Genomic DNA, 17,402 nt, shown 5'->3' with positions numbered 1-17,402 from the left:
ATTTTTATAAGCACCATTATTTTTTAGTAGGGTGGGAGGGGCAGAAGGATAGGGAAAGAGAATCTTAAGCAGGTGCCATGCCCATTGCAGAGCCTGATGTGGAGCTTGATCTCAAGATCCTGAGATCATGACCTAAGCCAAAATCAAGAGTTGGATGCTTAATGACTGAGCTACCAAGGCATCCCAAGCACCATAATTTTTATACAGAGTATAAATGGGACATCACTTTCTTATTCATTCAGTTCTCTGTCAAATAATTATTGAGCACCAAGGATGTGTCAGATAGGTTTCTAGATAATGGGTATAGAACAGTAAACAAAGCAGACTTATCAAACTTGAATTTTTAATAGGTTTCAGATGGTTTCTTTGATTGTTACAGCTTTGTGATAGTTGTAAATATCATACCTTACTATTTTGACTAGGATACCTAAAACTGGATTTAGAAAAGTAGGTGCCATTGGTTTTTAAATTTTATTAATGAAAATTAATCCATATATTTATTTTTAGGGGTATCTAACTACCAAGTTGAAGAAGATATAGGAAAGCTGAAGTCTTGTCTCACTGGCTTCCTTCAGGAATATGGATTATCTGTAATGGTGAAAGATGACTATGTCCATGAATTGTGAGTATTTTTTAGGGCATAGGAGAAATAATACCTGTCTTGTAAGGCTAATCTAAGTTCATGTCTCCATCTTTTTCTGTAGTTGCCGATACGGAGCTGCTGAGCCACACACTGTTGCTGCATTCTTAGGGGGTGAGTTCCATAGATCCCAGAGATGAGAAGACTGGCATCTCTGGCAACACAGTACAGTTAGGAAGTTTTGTTTTCTGAGCAGTTTTAACTAGGGAAGTCACTGACACAGGATGTTGTGTTGTTTAGGTTATTTTACTTGTCTCTCTGCTTTCCATCTCCCACTGCTGTCCAGCTTAAAGTGAAGAGTCATCTTTCTAAAGCACAGCTCTGATCATGTGTCTTACTTAACTGACCCTATGCGCTGGCAATATACACAAGCATACTACAGTAATCTTCAGAAAACAAGTGCAGAGTCCTTGATTTGACATTAAGAACACACCATGTTCTGGTTCCATTCAGCCTTTCTGGCCTTGTTTTTTTTGAGTTATTTCCTTTTCCCAGAGACATGCCCTTTTATTTCTTGCTCCTTCAATCCTTAACCCTCAGGGTCCATTTGCCTTAAATCTCCCTATTTCTTGCATGTCTAAAATCTACCTGTTCTTCAAGGCCATATGAAAATTAGCATCTCTTTCATAAAAATGCCCTGGAGGCCTGAACTCCAAGGTCAGGGCCAGGGCACCTGGTTTCTGGTGAGGCCTGTCTGTGGCTTGTAGGTGGCTACTCTCTTGCAGTGTGCCATTATATAACATTGTCTTTGTTCAGGGAGGAGAGGACAGATGGGATACTTACCTGGCCACTAAACTCATCATAAGGGCCCTATCCCATGACTCTCTGCCTCCCAAAGACTCCCATCTTAGTCTCCAAATACCATCACATTAGGTATTAAGGATTTAACATGAATTTTTAGGCCATTCCATTCAGTCCATAATGTGTTCTATATTCTATGGGACATTGTTATATTCCATTTCTTTCAGGTCTTTGTTTAAGTGTTAATCTTCCCTGTGTGAGGCCATTTCTGACTCCGCAGTTTAAAACTGAGTCACTCCTTTTGCACTCATATATATCCCCCTTTCTTGCTTTTTCTCCTTAGCACTTAAAGTCATTTGACTTACTATACATTTTACTTATTTGTAAATTACCTCTCCCTTATTACTAAAAAGTAAGATCCATGAAGTCAAGGATGTATATCTTTTGTTCTTTATACCTAGGGCCTAGAAGAGTATTTTGTATGTAATATAATAATATAATATAATATAATAATAATAATAATAACATTTCAATTAATGTTTGTGAAAGATGAAGCCTCATATTATAATAGGTGAAGAATTTTTTTCCCTGTAGTTTTTTGCTTTTTCTACTGTTTGCTTTGATTAGTTACTCAAAACTTGTTACTGTATAAGACTGTTACTGAGTATAGCAGCCTGGTGGTGTTTAGTATGGTTGTTTCCAAAGTACAGGTGTATTTAGAACAAATATACCATTATCCCTGTCTTATTAAAGTAAAGTAGGCACAGGGTAAAATATAAGGGTGGTCTTTGAGACTCTTTTCTGTCTATATGTATTTTTTTAAAAAGCACTACTATCAACCATACTGCTCTTTTGACTTTACTTAAAATATCAACCATTCAAAACCACCATAATACTTCATTCTTTTAAATTGTGGCATAATATCCCAAAGTGTGAATGTATAGGACAGCATTTTAAGTTCCTGTAATAATAGTTAAAAAAAAATTACAGTCCTTGATTTTGATATGATTCGGTAAGCTATGCCTGTTTTGGCTTATTTTTAAACACTTTTGCCTTTGGAAAGGAAAGGTTTTCTTTACAGAATTGAATATTTTTTGTATAACTTGAAATTTACCTTTTTCAAAGCTTTGCCTTTCTCCTTTTTCCTTGCAGGAGCTGCTGCTCAGGAGGTTATCAAAATAATCACTAAGCAATTTGTAATTTTTAATAATACTTATATTTATAGCGGCATGTCACAGACTTCAGCAACTTTCCAGTTGTAGAATAAGCACCCTTATGTAGTGTTAATGATTTGAACTGTAATTGCCTTCAAGTTGTGCTCTAGTCTGTATAATTCTATTAAGGGAGGATTGTTAAATGTTTCCTTAATAAACATTTTTCTCATTTGTAATAATGTAGTCTTTTCCTTTGTGGGCTAAGGGGAAAGGAAGCAGTCGTTTTCTCAGAGAATAAAAGCTATCCACTTTTTTTTTTTTTAAAGATTTTTATTTATTTATTTGACAGAGATCACAAGTAGGCAGAAAGGCAGGCAGAGAGAGGGGGAAGCAGGCTCCCCACCGAGCAGAGAGCCCGACGTGGGGCTTGATCTCAGCACCCTGGGATCATGAACTGAGCCAAAGGCAGAGGTTTTAACCCACTGAGCCACCCAGGCGCCCCAAGCTATCCACTTTTAATTGAGTTCATTATTTCTGGCTTGCTAATTCAAGCTTACTTAATAAAAATCTCTTGCGGGGTGCCTGGCTGGCTCAGTCTGTAGAGCATCCAACTCTTGATCTCTGGATTATAGGTTCAAGCCCCACCTTGGGTATAGAGATTACTTAAAAATAAAATCTTAAAAAAAAAAAAATCTCTTGGGGCGCCTGGGTGCCTCGGTGGCTTAAGCCTCTGCGTTCCGTTCGGGTTGTAATCTTGGGGTCCTGGGATCGAGCCCCCCATCTGGCTCTCTGCTCAGCAGGGAGCCTGCTTCCCCCCTCTCTCTGCCTGCCTCTCTGCCTACTTGTGATCTCTGTCAAATAAATAAAATCTTTTTTAAAAAAATCTTTTATGTTGCATTAGAAACGGCTTAAAATAGGCTCTTTTTTTTCTTACAGTCTTAAATAATGAATTTAAGCCATGCGTAGATTTTAGCTATGGACATTCTTAGGACCATCACTATTTGAAAAGACAAATATTTGAGTTTTTTTTTTTTAAAGATTTTTATTTACTTATTTGACAGACACACAGGGAACACAAACAGGGGGAGTAGGAGAGGGAAAAGCAAGCTTCCCACTTCCCGCTGAGCAGGGCCCCAACGGGGGTGCGGGGTGGGAGGAGGAGTGCGGCTCAATCCCAGAACCCCGGGATCAAGACCCGAGCCGAAGGCAGACAGACGCCCCAAATGTTTCAGTTTTATTAGAAAACAAGGATAGGAAGCTTGGGAGAGAAGAATAAGGTTAGGCTTGGTGCTCAGATGGCCTCTTAACCCATGCTGTGCCCTGCAGCCACAGTCCCCAAACCAGCCGCATCCACCCAAAGCCTGCTCTCCTGACTCCCTGTTGCCAACGCCCCTCTGCAAAGAAAGCCCTAAAAACTGGGGGCCATCAGGTCATAGGATTTCCCGTTTACGTTGTGACTTTCCACCCCTAAAAGACACTGCATCCACTCTTTTCACACCCGGGACCCGCTTTGAAAACATCAGGGAGCGGCGGTCGTTAGAGGAACACGGGTTCCGGCGAGGTGGGGGTGGCAGGAAGTCCCGCCCCACGGAAGTGGGCCCGTCGCGTTGGGCGGGAAACCGAGTCGAGCGTCGCTGTAGGCTGGCGGTGAGGGAGAAAGGGCGGAAGCACAGCGCGCTGCGACTTGAGGGTAAAGGTCACGGCCTCTGCTCCCTGAGCGTTCGGATCCTGCCCGGGTCCCGCCCCGGAACCAGGCTGTGGCCTCTTGTGGAAGGTGGGCCGCCGCGAGTAGGCCGGGGTCCGCCCTCACACCCGCTGGGATGCGGGACCCCCGGCTATTACCCTTCCCGCTGACTTGAGGGGGTGGATTGAGCTGGCGGGAACGGGTCTTCGTGAGGAGCAACAGACCCCGGCTGCAGTCCCCACAGCACCTGGTGGCAGAAAGAGAATTGTCAAGTACCATGTAGTCCGGCGTGTGGAGCCCACAGAAGTTTCCAACCCCGATTGTACTTGAGAATCCCCCCCCGGGTCTCTCGCCGCTTGATTATGGTGTATGGGAGGGGTGGGGAGCCAGTTTATCAGACGGGGGGGGGGGGGCAGCGTGGGCTGCAGCACTTGAGGGGCGCCCCCTCGCTGCTGGTGAATCGCCTGGATTCGGCGTGTCTCGCGCCTTTAACCAGCATCCCGTCCTTGGCAGGAGCTGGAGAGCCCTGGTCTGAGAAGAGAGGACCTGGGGAAGACATCTGTTCTTCAAAAGGCGATCTCCCAGCTCTTTAGGTGAGCTGGGACTTGGTGTCAATGAGTGCAAACTGGGGAAATGGGGTGGAGGTAGCCTTTCTTCCTTGGAAAGATCAGGCGTCGCCCACCTGTGCAAACGGGGAAGCGGTGATGAGGGTTGAGGCGAAACAGCTGTTCCGGTCTACTGAGTCTGGCAATGTACATGTCGTGTGAACTCACTCCTGGTACCCTCAGCTCGTTTTCTGCACCTGTTATTTCTCAGTCTATTTAAACTATTGTAACAGCTAATTTATTTGCATTCTGGGCCTTTCTCCCAAGCTTCTCTTACTGTAAGGAAGTTTTCTGCATGTATGAATCCAAGCTCGATCATCCTGATAGTGCCCTCTTAGGATTGTTGTAAAAACTAAAAAGATAGTATTTATAAGGTTTACAGAATGCAGCACTTGCCTATGATAGGACTTGATTGTTAGATTTTTATTATTATAAAAATTGTAAAAATAGGGGCACCTGGTTGGCTCAGTGGGTTAAAGCCTCTGCCTTTGGTTCAGGTAATGATCCCAGGGTCCTGGGATCGAGCCCCAGTGTCGGGCTCTCTCTCTGGGTGGGGAGCCTGCTCTCCTGCTTCCCTCTCTGCCTACTTGTGATCTCTGTCTGTCAAATAAATAAATAGTCTTTTAAAAAATTGTAAAAATAGAAAAAAGTGGTATAAGACCCCATAGAACTACCAGCTTTCTATGTGGTTTTATTTTATGTTTGCCTCTACATAATGGGGATCATGCTGTAGGTAAAAGTTTGAGCCTTGTTCTTTTAGATTAATTGTAGCATAAGCATTTTGCCTTGTTATTAAACATTTCAAGTAAATATCAGTATTCTTGTAACAGCCTGTGAATGTACCATAATGTACCTAACCATTCTTTTCTTTTTTTTTTTTTTTAGGATTTTATTTATTTATTTGACAGAGATAGAGAGAGAGCACAAGCAGAAAGAGCAGCAGGGAGAGGGAGAAGCAGACTCTTTGTGAAACAGGGAGCCCGATGAAGGGCTCGATCCCAGGAACCTAGGATCATGACCTGAGCCAAAAGCAGCTGCTTAACTTACTGAGTCCCCAGATACTCCCCCACTATTTTTAAAAAATTTTTTTAGATTTTTATTTATTTATTTGACAGAGATCACAAGTAGGCAGAAAGGCAGGCAGAGAGAGAGGAGGAAGCAGGCTCCCTGCAGAGCAGAGAGCCCGATGTGGGGCTCGATCCCAGAACCCTGGGATCATGACCTGAGCCAAAGGCAGAGGCTTAACCCACTGAACCACCCCAGCGCCCCCCAACTATTTTTTTAATGGAATATCTAAGTTTAAAAAAAGGGGGCAAAACTGTATATATTTATATATTACCTTATAAAAGATTCTCACATTATTTTTTTGGTTAGGAATTTTATTTCTATTCTGGGAATGAGAAAAAAATAGAAAGGATAAGTAGCTATCTCCCTTTAACCATATAGTGTTGGAGTAAGTAAGAATTCTAGAGTTCTAGGAGTCCTGATGACTCTAAGAAGTTAATTGGACTCTGATAGATTTTTTTTCAGTTTAGCATATGAGATGCCATATCAGGGTTGCTGGTTATTTTAAAAATTCTTCTAACAAGTGATATATAAACAAAATTTTTAGCTTAACAGTAGAATGCTGTGTTGAAAAAAACATAAGTTTTTAGAAAAATAAATTTTTTAAGATTTTTTATTTATTTATTCGAGAGAGAGAGAGAGCATGGAAAGAGGGAGGGTCAGAGGGAGAAGCAAACTCCCCACTGAGCAGGGATCCTGATGTGGGACTTGATCTCAGGACTCCAGGATCATGACCTGAGCTGAAGGCAGTCGCTTAACCAACTGAGCCACCCAGGGATCCAAAAAATAATTTTTTTTTTCTAGCTAGTTTTATTTTTTATTTATTTATTTTTTATAAACATATAATATATTTTTATCCCCAAGGGTACAGGTCTGTGAATCGCCAGGTTTACACACTTCACAGCACTCACCATAGCACATACCCTCCCCAATGTCCATAACCCCACCCCTCTTCTCCCAATCCCCCCTTCCCCCGGCAACCCTCAGTTTGTTTTGTGAGATTAAGAGTCACTTATGGTTTGTCTCCCTCCCAATCCCATCTTGTTTCATTTATTCTTCTCCTACCCCCTTAACCCCCCATGTTGCATCTCCACTTCCTCATATCAGGGAGATCATATGATAGTTGTCTTTCTCCGATTGACTTATTTCACTAAGCATGATACCCTCTAGTTCCATCCATGTCGTCGCAAAAGGCAAGATTTCATTTCTTTTGATGGCTGCATGGTATTCCATTGTGTATATATACCACATCTTCTTTATCCATTCGTCTGTTGATGGACATCTAGGTTCTTTCCATAGTTTGGCTATTGTAGACATTGCTGCTATAAACATTCGGGTGCACGTGCCCCTTCGGATCACTACATTTGTATCTTTAGGGTAAATTCCCAGTAGTGCAATTGCTGGGTCATAGAGTAGTTCTATTTTCAACATTTTGAGGAACCTCCATACTGTTTTCCAGAGTGGTTGCACCAGCTTGCATTCCCACCAACAGTGTAGGAGGGTTCCCCTTTCTCCGCATCCTCGCCAGCATCTGTCATTTCCTGACTTGTTAATTTTAGCCATTCTGACTGGTGTGAGGTGATATCTCATTGTGGTTTTGATTTGTATTTCCCTGATGCCGAGTGATATGGAGCACTTTTTCATGTGTCTGTTGGCCATCTGGATGTCTTCTTTGCAGAAATGTCTGTTCATGTCTTCTGCCCATTTCTTGATTGGATTATTTGTTCTTTGGGTGTCGAGTTTGCTAAGTTCTTAATAGATTTTGGACACTAGCCCTTTATCTGATATGTCGTTTGCAAATATCTTCTCCCATTCTGTCAGTTGTCTTTTTGGTTTTGTTAACTGTTTCCTTTGCTGTGCAAAAGCTTTTGATCTTGATAAAATCCCAATAGTTCATTTTTGCCCTTGCTTCCTTTGCCTTTGGTGATGTTCCTAGGAAGATGTTGCTGCGGCTGAGGTCGGAGAGGTTGCTGCCTGTGTTCTCCTCAAGGATTTTGATGGATTCCTTTCTCATATTGAGGTCCTTCATCCATTTTGAATCTTTTTTCGTGTGTGGTGTAGGGAAATGGTCCAATTTCATTTTTCTGCATGTGGCTGTCCAATTTTCCCAACACCATTTATTGAAGAGGCTGTCTTTTTTCCATTGGACATTCTTTCCTGCTTTGTCGAAGATTAGCTGACCATAGAGTTGAGGGTCTATTTCTGGGCTTTCTATTCTGTTCCACTGATCTATGTGTCTGTTTTTGTGCCAGTACCATGCTGTCTTGATGATGACAGCTTTGTAATAGAGCTTGAAGTCCGGAATTGTGATGCCACCAACTTTGGCTTTCTTTTTCAATATTCCTTTGGCTATTCGAGGTCTTTTCTGGTTCCATATAAATTTTAGGATTATTTGTTCCATTTCTTTGAAAAAAATGGGTGGTATTTTGATAGGAATTGCATTAAATGTGTAGATTGCTTTAGGTAGCATAGACATTTTCACAATATTTATTCTTCCAATCCAGGAGCATGGAACATTTTTCCATTTCTTTGTGTCTTCCTCAATTTCTTTCATGAGTACTTTATAGTTTTCTGAGTATAGATTCTTAGCCTCTTTGGTTAGGCTTATTCCTAGGTATCTTATAGTTTTGGGTGCAATTGTAAATGGGATTGACTCCTTAATTTCTCTTTCTTCTGTCTTGTTGTTGGTGTAGAGAAATGCAACTGATTTCTGTGCATTGATTTTATATCCTGATACTTTATTGAATTCCTGTACAAGTTCTAGCAGTTTTGGAGTGGAGTCTTTTGGGTTTTCCACATATAGTATCATATCATCTGTGAAGAGTGATAGTTTGACTTCTTCTTTGCCGATTTGGATGCCTTTAATTTCCTTTTGTTGTCTGATTGCTGAGGCTAGGACTTCTGGTACTATGTTGAATAGCAGTGGTGATAATGGACATCCCTGCCGTGTTCCTGACCTTAGCGGAAAAGCTTTCAGTTTCTCTCCATTGAGAATGATATTTGCGGTGGGTTTTTCATAGATGGCTTTGATAATATTGAGGTATGTGCCCTCTATCCCTACACTTTGAAGAGTTTTGATCAGGAAGGGATGCTGTACTTTGTCAAATGCTTTTTCAGCATCTATTGAGAGTATCATGTGGTTCTTGTTCTTTCTTTTATTAATGTGTTGTATCACATTGATTGATTTGCGGATGTTGAACCAACCTTGCAGCCCTGGAATAAATCCCACTTGGTCGTGGTGAATATTCCTTTTAATGTACTGTTGAATCCTATTGGCTAGTATTTTGGTGAGAATTTTTGCATCTGTGTTCATCAAGGATATTGGTCTGTAGTTCTCTTTTTTGATGGGATCCTTGTCTGGTTTTGGGATCAAGGTGATGCTGGCCTCATAAAATGTGTTTGGAAGTTTTCCTTCCATTTCTATTTTTTGGAACAGTTTCAGGAGAATAGGAATTAGTTCTTCTTTAAATGTTTGGTAGAATTCCCCCAGGAAGCCGTCTGGCCCTGGGCTTTTGTTTGTTTGGAGATTTTTGATGACTGTTTCAATCTCCTTACTGGTTATGGGTTCAGGTTTTCTCTTTCTTCCTGGTTCAGTTGTGGTAGTTTATATGTCTCTAGGAATGCATCCATTTCTTCCAGATTGTCAAATTTGTTGGCGTAGAGTTGCTCATAGTATGTTCTTATAATTGTATTTCTTTGGTGTTAGTTGTGATCTCTCCTCTTTCATTCATGATTTTATTTATTTGGGTGCTTTCTCTTTTCTTTTTGATAAGTCTGGCCAGGGGTTTATCAATCTTATTAATTCTTTTAAAGAACCACCTCCTAGTTTTGTTTATTTGTTCTATTGTTTCAAAAAATAAATTTTTAATATTAAACTTAGCTTGTGTAGAGAAATGGAGTTCTTAAGTGTGTGTGTTTTAAATTTTTGATTCATGGAGGGGTGACTGGTCAGAAATGATGGGATTACAATTTATAGGAAAGAAAATAAGGAAGGAGTACCAGAAGAGGATCAGTTAGATTCAGTTAACCAGCCATTTTTATGTTTATTTAATAAAATGTATCGAATGCCTATAGTACTTAAGAATGCCACATGCTTTTATGTATGGTTTCAAATTTAACTTGTAACAACTTTTTAAAGTAGGAATTTCCTATTTTGCAGATGAGGAAACTGATCCTCTGAGAACTTAAGTACAACCTTTATTACATATATATATTTTAAAGATTTTATTTATTTATTTGACAGGTAGAGATCACAAGTAGGCAGAGGGGCAGGCAGAGAGAAAGGAGGAAGCAGCCTCCCTACTGAGCAGAGAGCCCAATGTGGGGCTCGATCCCAGGACCCTGGGATCGTGACTCGAACCGAAGGCAGAGGCTTTAACCCACTGAGCCACTCAGGCGCCCCCATTATCATATTTAATAAGCTGTAGATTCAGTCCCTGCTCTCTGGCTTCTGGAAAACTATTTTTTCCCTACTTCTTTGCATTTATAATTCTGTAATTCTCAAACATTGATTTAAATTAAGAGAATGCCTTTATCTTATAGGTGAAATATAAGGAAAAAGAATACAGATGAGCATGGCAAGTGAGGACACAAAGAAGATACAAGGTGAGAAATTAATGGATTATTTATTTGGAATTAATTTTATCATTTATTTGTGGGATACACTGTAAATTATCTGACAGGGCCCAGGAAATGAAAGAATTATTCAGCAATTTACATACATATTTATTGTGCATCTACCCTGCCTGTCACACTGACTTCAGGATATTGACATTCTAATGGGTAAAGGCATGCTGATAATTAGAATACCATATGATAGCTGATTTAATAGAGATATATACAAGAACAGTGGGAACCTGAGAGAACCACCGCCAAAATATATACGGAAGTACAGGTTTCAGAGTTGTCCTTAGAAAGATAGAAATTATATCCATGGCCATGGAGAAGATTCACCAGAGAGGAAATCTTTAAAAAGAAAAAAAAAGTTGGGGAATGGTGTTCCTTAATGCACACCATCATGTAAGGGTTTGGCTGAGGAAGAAGGCCCTCAAAGACAAAAACATTTCAGAAAGGTGAATGGAAAGTCAGGAATATGGAATTTTGGAAACCAGCCTTATAAGAATACTTCATGAGAAAGATTGCTTGAGCTCATCAGTGTCAAACGTCCACACATTATGCCTGAATTATCCACTAGATTTTTATTTAGGAGATCATTTGTTTTACTAACAGTAAATTTAATACATTTCAGCCAGGTTGCACTATATTGACTTTTGGATGGGAAATAAGGATCTGGAAACTGTATGAATACCTAATTCTTCTTAAAAGCTTGACTGAAGATACATGGTAATAGTTAGAGGAAGACTGTAATGTTAAGGGAGCCTTGTAAGGGGAGTAGAAACAAGAGAATATATGAAGAGGGAATGAAGATTCTGGAGAGGGAGAGGTTGAAGAAAACTGAAAAGAGATGGGGGATAATTGTAGATGCCCCTCTCACACCCTTTATTACACTATGGGAATTACTCAACATCTTTCCATCACCAGATTTTGAGTTCCTTGGAATCACAATCTCCATCTAGTACAGAGTAGATGCATAGTAGACAGGCAATAAGTATTTGTTAAACGAATAAATGAATATATTTTTAAGGAATTCATGGGACTGTAATGGTGCCATTTGAGTTGTGTGTGAGAGAAATCAACTTGAACTAGTACAAGCAAGAAAGGAAATATTTCAGTTCATACCACTGGGAAACTCAGAATTTTGAGGAAAAGTTCTTCAAGGAAAGCACAAAAAGGAGGAGGGAAGTCATTTTGGCAGGGAAAAAACCCCCACCAAAGTGTAATAGTTGTAGTCGAAGTAGGGTCCCACAACACAGGTGAATGGTTTAACCAGGAACATGAAGGGTGCTAAGATGCCTGTTCTGAGATTGTGGAAGAAGAGATAAGCATGAGTGTGGCTGTAAATATTTTGTAGGAATTCTGTGTTGTGGAAAGTGGATAATTCTGTGAGGCCTAACATCTGTGTCTTTCAGGACTTATCTTGGCATTCGTAACCTGCTTTTGCCCAGAGAGCAAGGCAAGCCAGAGATGCCAGATAATTAATGGCCCTTTCCCTGGGAGCAGCCCTGAATGAATGACTGACTGGAGTTGATGAATAAATACTCTTCACTGATGGTTAGGATGACTCTGAGACACGTGGTTCCACCCTGGCTCCCAGAGTTCCCTTGTTCAGTGAAGCTCCAGTTATCCTTAATAATAACTTGCTTCTGTCTGCCTTCCTGTCCTCTCACTTTCTCAAAAAGTACTTAACACTCAAATCCTTGTCTCTTGGTCTATTTCTGGGGAAACCCAATTAAAACAAAGTGGAAGAGGAGATGTGGGACAGGGGTTGGAGGTTTAAAGATAGCTGAAGATTTGGAATAGCCACTAAGGAAAATGGCAGAGGAAGCAGAAGGGTGTGTGAGAGAGAGAGAGCTGACCATGGATGGCATTGCAGAATAGATATGGGGGTTATAACTTGGAATGCATACCAAATATTTGTAATGGCATTGTTGCTTTTTTTTTTTTTTTTCCTTTAGCAATGCCCAAATTTGGGTTGAAAGAGCAAGAGAAAGCAAAGTGTTTTTGAGTCATGGTTAGGATTATAGGACACGTTTAGTAGAAGGACGGGATCAAAGTAATCTTAGAGAGATATGGTTGAGGTCACGAATTATGGGATCTAGGATGAATAGGGAAGGAAATAAAATGAGAAGCCTCAGTGAACAATAGAAGTAAAGGGATTAGAGATTTTAGGGGTCAAGGAGTAACATAGAATAAGGAAGTAAGAGTAAGACAGTTGAAAGAATTAGGGATAATATTCCTGAAGTAAAATACAGACTTGAAAATATTACTCATAGACCTGTTATGACTAATGGAAGGGGTCCAGAGTTTGGCCTTGGAAGTGAGTAGCCAAATTTACATACAGTCTGAGATTTAGAAAAGAGAGACTGTCTTTTTTCCAGTATCCGTATCAGTCATCCAGAAGAACTGAGATTGGGGTTACTTTGGACATTTGGACAACTGCAAGGCATACCAGTAATTTGATTTTTATGTATAGACTAGCTTTATTAAAATATAGCTAACATACCACGCAATTCACCCATTTAAAGTATACAATTTAGTTTTTTTAATATATTCACAGTGTTATACAACCATCATCACAATCAATTTTAGTTCATTTTTAACCCCCCCCAAAGAAACCCTGTACCCTTTAGCAATCACACCCCTCCCCAGTTGTAGGCAACTGCTAGTCTATTTTCTGTCTCTAGACTTGCCTATTCTGGATGTATAAATTGAATCATACAATATGTGGGCTTTTGTGGCTGGCTTCTTTCACGTAGCATAGTATTTTCAAGGATTATTCAAATTTTATCAGTATCTTCATTCCTTTTTATTGCCGAATAATATTCCATTGAATGGATATATCATATTTTGTTTATCTATTCGAGATATAATGGAAATTTCAGTTTCTGCTGTTGAGCAGTTATGAGTAATGTTGCTGTGAACATCCATGTGCACGTTTTTGTGTGACATGTTTTCATTTCTCTTGGGTATATATCTAGAAGTAATATTGTTGAGTCTCTGGTAAATTCATGTTTAACCTTTTGAGTAACTGCTACACTTTTCGCCAAAGCGGCTGTACCATTTACATTCCTACGGTAATGTATAAGGGCTTCAGTTTCTTCAAATATGAACATGTGTCATAATCTGTCTTTTTGATTATAGCCATCCAAATGAATGTGAAATGGTATTTTTAAACTATTTTTTTAGAAGATTTAATTTATTGGAGAGAGAGAGGGAGAGAAAGAATGAGAGGGGGAGAAGGGTCAGAGGGAGAAGCAGACTCCCTGCCAAGCAGGGAGCCTGATGTGAGACTCAATCCTGGGACTCTAGGATCATGACCTGAGCCAAAGACAGTCCCTTTACCAACAGGTGCCCCTGTGAAATGGTATTTAATTGTGGTTTTGTTTGCATTTCCCTAATGACTAATGATGTTGAGCATCTTTTCCTATACTAATTGACCATTTGTGTATCTTTTTTGGAGAAATGTCTATTGTATGCTTTTTACTTAAATTATCTTTTTATTATTGAGTTTTAAGAGTTCTTTGTATATTCTGAACACAAGCCCCGTATCAGATATCTGATTTATAGATCTATTCTTCCCTTCTCTGTCTTTTCTTGATATCTTCTGAAGCTCAGAAAATTTCAATTTTTAGGTCTAATTTATCCAATTTTCTTTTATAACTTGTGCTTTTGTATTGTATATACTTGAGTTTTTGTTTTATTTTCTTCAGGAAGTATTAAAGGAACTAGGTTGCATAGGCTAGAGACGATAAAACTGAGTTGTAGACGTCGTTAGGTGCTTTGTCTGGGAAGGGAGAGATTCTAATCGAAAATATCAAAGTAGGAGAGGGGAGTACAGGAGAGAATAGAGGAATACGTAAAGAAGTGTGTTGTTTTCTGTGGTTGTGCCTGGAATTGAAAATCACCATGTCCCATTAAAAATCCTCTTTGGCTTGTTGATGATGAGTGGCTTATTGCTATCCATACAGTCAAACTACCCTTCTTACAGTTTCTATTAATATAGAATATGATCAATAAATGTTTGCTGTTGCTTCAAGTTAGTTTATTTTTTTATTTTTTGCTTCAAGTTAATTTAGTAATAACCTTTGTACTGTGGTTTTTCACTAAAAAGTTGAGTCATGAATAATTTTATTGAACCAAATTGTCTGTTCAATTTCTTTTAAGAGGAAGACTAAATATTGATTGACAATAGTCTTTTAGTGTGCTCCTCTATATTTTTATATTCTCTCTTCATCTTGTATCTTTGAGAACTTTAAATGTTAATCCAAGCATTATGACAAAATCTGCATACAATTTTATTTAAATCCTTAAAACCAAGAGAAGAAATTGTTTAAAGGTTATAGTGAAGTTTTATAGGAAAATGATTGTCTTTCATTTTTAGTTGCAAATAAATATTTCAAGTTTATATTTTCATAGGTTTTGACACATATGTGTGTGTGTGTGTGTGTGTGTGTATACATATAGTAGCACAATCAGGATAGGAAATATATCCTCATGCACCCTAATAATACCTCTTCTTGACCCTTCCTGGACCCCTTTTCCCCAAGCAACTACTGATCTGCCTTCTATTACTATAGAGAAGTTCACATTTTCCCCCAATATATGGAATAATACAGTATATATTTTTTGTGGTCTCTTTCAGTATAATTATTTTGAGATTCCTTCATGTGGTTGCATGTATCAATAGTTAACTCCTTTTTATTGCTATACTTAGTAATAGCATATAGTCATACCACAATTTATTTATCCATTCATCTGTTGATGGACATTAAAGTTGTTTTCAGTTTTTGGCTATTACATATAATGCTGCTGTGAATGTTTGTGTGTAAGTGTTCGTATGGACACATACCTGCTTTTCTTTTGGATAAATTCTTCAGAGTGGAATGGCTGGATCAAATGAGAGATGTATGTTTAACAAATTATGAAACTGCTGAGGGGTGCTTGGTTGGCTCAGTCGGTTAAGCGTCTGTCTTTGGCTTGGGTCATGATCTCAGGGTTCTGGGATGAGCCCTGTGTCAGACTCCATGCTCAGCTGGGAGCCTGCTTCTCCTTCTCCCTCTGCTCCACCCTCTGCTTGTGTTCTCTGTCTCTCAAATAAACAAATAAAATCTTCAAAAAAAAAGAAAAAAGAAAATGAAGATTTAAATTTTGATGAAATACAGTTTATTCATTATTTTTCGACAGATTGTGCTTTTTATGTTGTGTCTAAGAAGTTTTCGCTTAAACCAAGGTGGAAAGATTTTTTTCCTGTGTTACGTCTTAAAAGTTTTATAGTTCCAGATTTTACATTATGTCTGCAATCCCTTTTGAGTCAATTTTTGTATATGGTTTGATTTAAGTTTGGTTATATTTTTGAATGTGGATATCTAGTTGCTACAGTACCATTTGTTAGAAAGATTATCCTTTCTTCTCTTGCATTGCCTTTGTGCCTTTGTGAAAAATAAACCTGTTGGGATTATATTGAATGTGTGGATCAAGTTGGGGAAATTGACATTTTAACAATATTTAGTCCTTCAACTCATGAAAAAAATATTTTATTCCCTTTATTTCAATCTTCTTTATTATGTCTCAGAAGTATTTTTTAGATTTTAGTAAACATGTTGTTTACATCTTTTGTTGGATTTATCCCTAAGTATTTCATATTTTTGATACTCATAAGCAGCATTGTTGTTGTTGTTTTTTTTAAAGTAGGCTCCATGCCCAAAGCAGAGCCCAGTGAAAGGCTCTAACTCATGACTGTCAGATCATGACCTGAGCCAAAATCAAAAGTTGGATGCTCAACTGACTGAGCCATCCAGGCTCCCCATAAATGGCATTATTTTTCAATTTCAATTTTTAATTACTTATTGCTTGTATATATAGACATATAATTGATTTCTGTATGTTAAATCGATATACTGAAATCTACTTTATTCAGCAGCTCTTTTATAGATTCCATCAGATTATCTATATAGAAGATCATGTTATACATGAAAACAGATAGTTTTACTACTTCCTTCCTAATTTGAATGTCTTTTGTTTCTTTTTCTCACCTGATGGCACTGGCTTTGTTCTCTAGTACAATGTTAAATGGAATGTCAAATAGAATGACATTGGCTAGACTCTCCTGTATAATGCTAAACATCTCTGTCTTATTCCTGATCTCAGGGATAAGAATTCAGTCTTTCTCTGTTAAGTATTATGTTTAATGTAGGGTCTTTCTTTCTTTCTTTCTTTCTTTCTTTTTTTTTTTTTTGTAGATACACTTTTTTATGTTGAGAAGATTTTCTTCTATTCCAAGTTTGCTGCAGTTCTTTTTTATCATAAATGAATGTTGAATTTTATCAAATGCTTTATCTGCATCTATTGAGATGACCATATGGTTTTCTATGTTGGTTTGTCGTATTATATCAGTTGATTTTTCATATCTTTTTTTTTTCCTTGCATCTTGAATTTTATTAAAACATTTGATTTAATATATATATTTTGGGATTTTATAGAAATATTACATTTATGTTCACCAACTTTATTATTTTCCTTACTACATCTTATATCTCTAAGGAGCAAATTCTGCCATCTCTATTTTCCTATCATCAAATGTGCCTTCAATATGATATGAGTTAAACTATTACTGAATGCATAATTGAGAGAAAGAATATTGGAACAAACTCATAATTTATCTTTTTTTTTCCGTGTATATAATATTTTTTGTTTGTTTGTTTTTATTTTTATTTTTTTTATATTTTAATTTTATTTTTTATAAACATATAATATATTTTTATCCCCAGGGGTACAGGTCTGTGAATCGCCAGGTTTACACACTTCACAGCACTCACCATAGCACACACCCTCCCTAATGTCCATAATCCCACCCCCCCAACTCCCCTCCCCCCATTAACCCTCAGTTTGTTTTG

General features: G+C 38.4%; 2 protein-coding genes across 7 annotated transcripts in view; both read left to right on the top strand.

The window, feature by feature from the left end:
* Positions 1-2,771, top strand: part of LOC111152806 (NEDD8 activating enzyme E1 subunit 1) — a 49,584-nt gene extending 46,813 nt beyond the window's left edge. For 2 of the 3 annotated variants that reach the window (XM_022511453.1, XM_022511452.1), the window contains 3 exons: positions 508-622; positions 705-754; positions 2,534-2,732. In XM_022511453.1, the coding sequence (XP_022367161.1) occupies positions 508-622; positions 705-754; positions 2,534-2,643 (275 nt within the window). In that variant the 3' untranslated portion in view covers positions 2,644-2,732. Of the gene's footprint in view, positions 1-507; positions 623-704; positions 755-2,533 lie in introns of all 3 variants that reach the window. The other variant, XM_022511451.1, reaches the window with a different exon arrangement.
* A 1,415-nt stretch (positions 2,772-4,186) lies between these two features.
* LOC111152835 (telomere repeat binding bouquet formation protein 1) overlaps positions 4,187-17,402 on the top strand; it is a 49,265-nt gene continuing 36,049 nt past the window's right edge. The window contains exons 1-3 of one of the 4 annotated variants that reach the window (XM_022511506.1): positions 4,187-4,309; positions 4,733-4,812; positions 10,432-10,494. In XM_022511506.1, the coding sequence (XP_022367214.1) occupies positions 10,458-10,494 (37 nt within the window). In that variant the 5' untranslated portion in view covers positions 4,187-4,309; positions 4,733-4,812; positions 10,432-10,457. The other 3 variants (XM_022511507.1, XM_022511508.1, XM_022511505.1) reach the window with 3 other exon arrangements.

Source organism: Enhydra lutris, unplaced genomic scaffold (genome assembly GCF_002288905.1).
Source record: "Enhydra lutris kenyoni isolate GAN:26980312 unplaced genomic scaffold, ASM228890v2 scaffoldscaffold30, whole genome shotgun sequence".
Taxonomy (NCBI): domain Eukaryota; kingdom Metazoa; phylum Chordata; class Mammalia; order Carnivora; family Mustelidae; genus Enhydra; species Enhydra lutris.
This window is presented reverse-complemented; position numbering and strand designations above follow the sequence as displayed.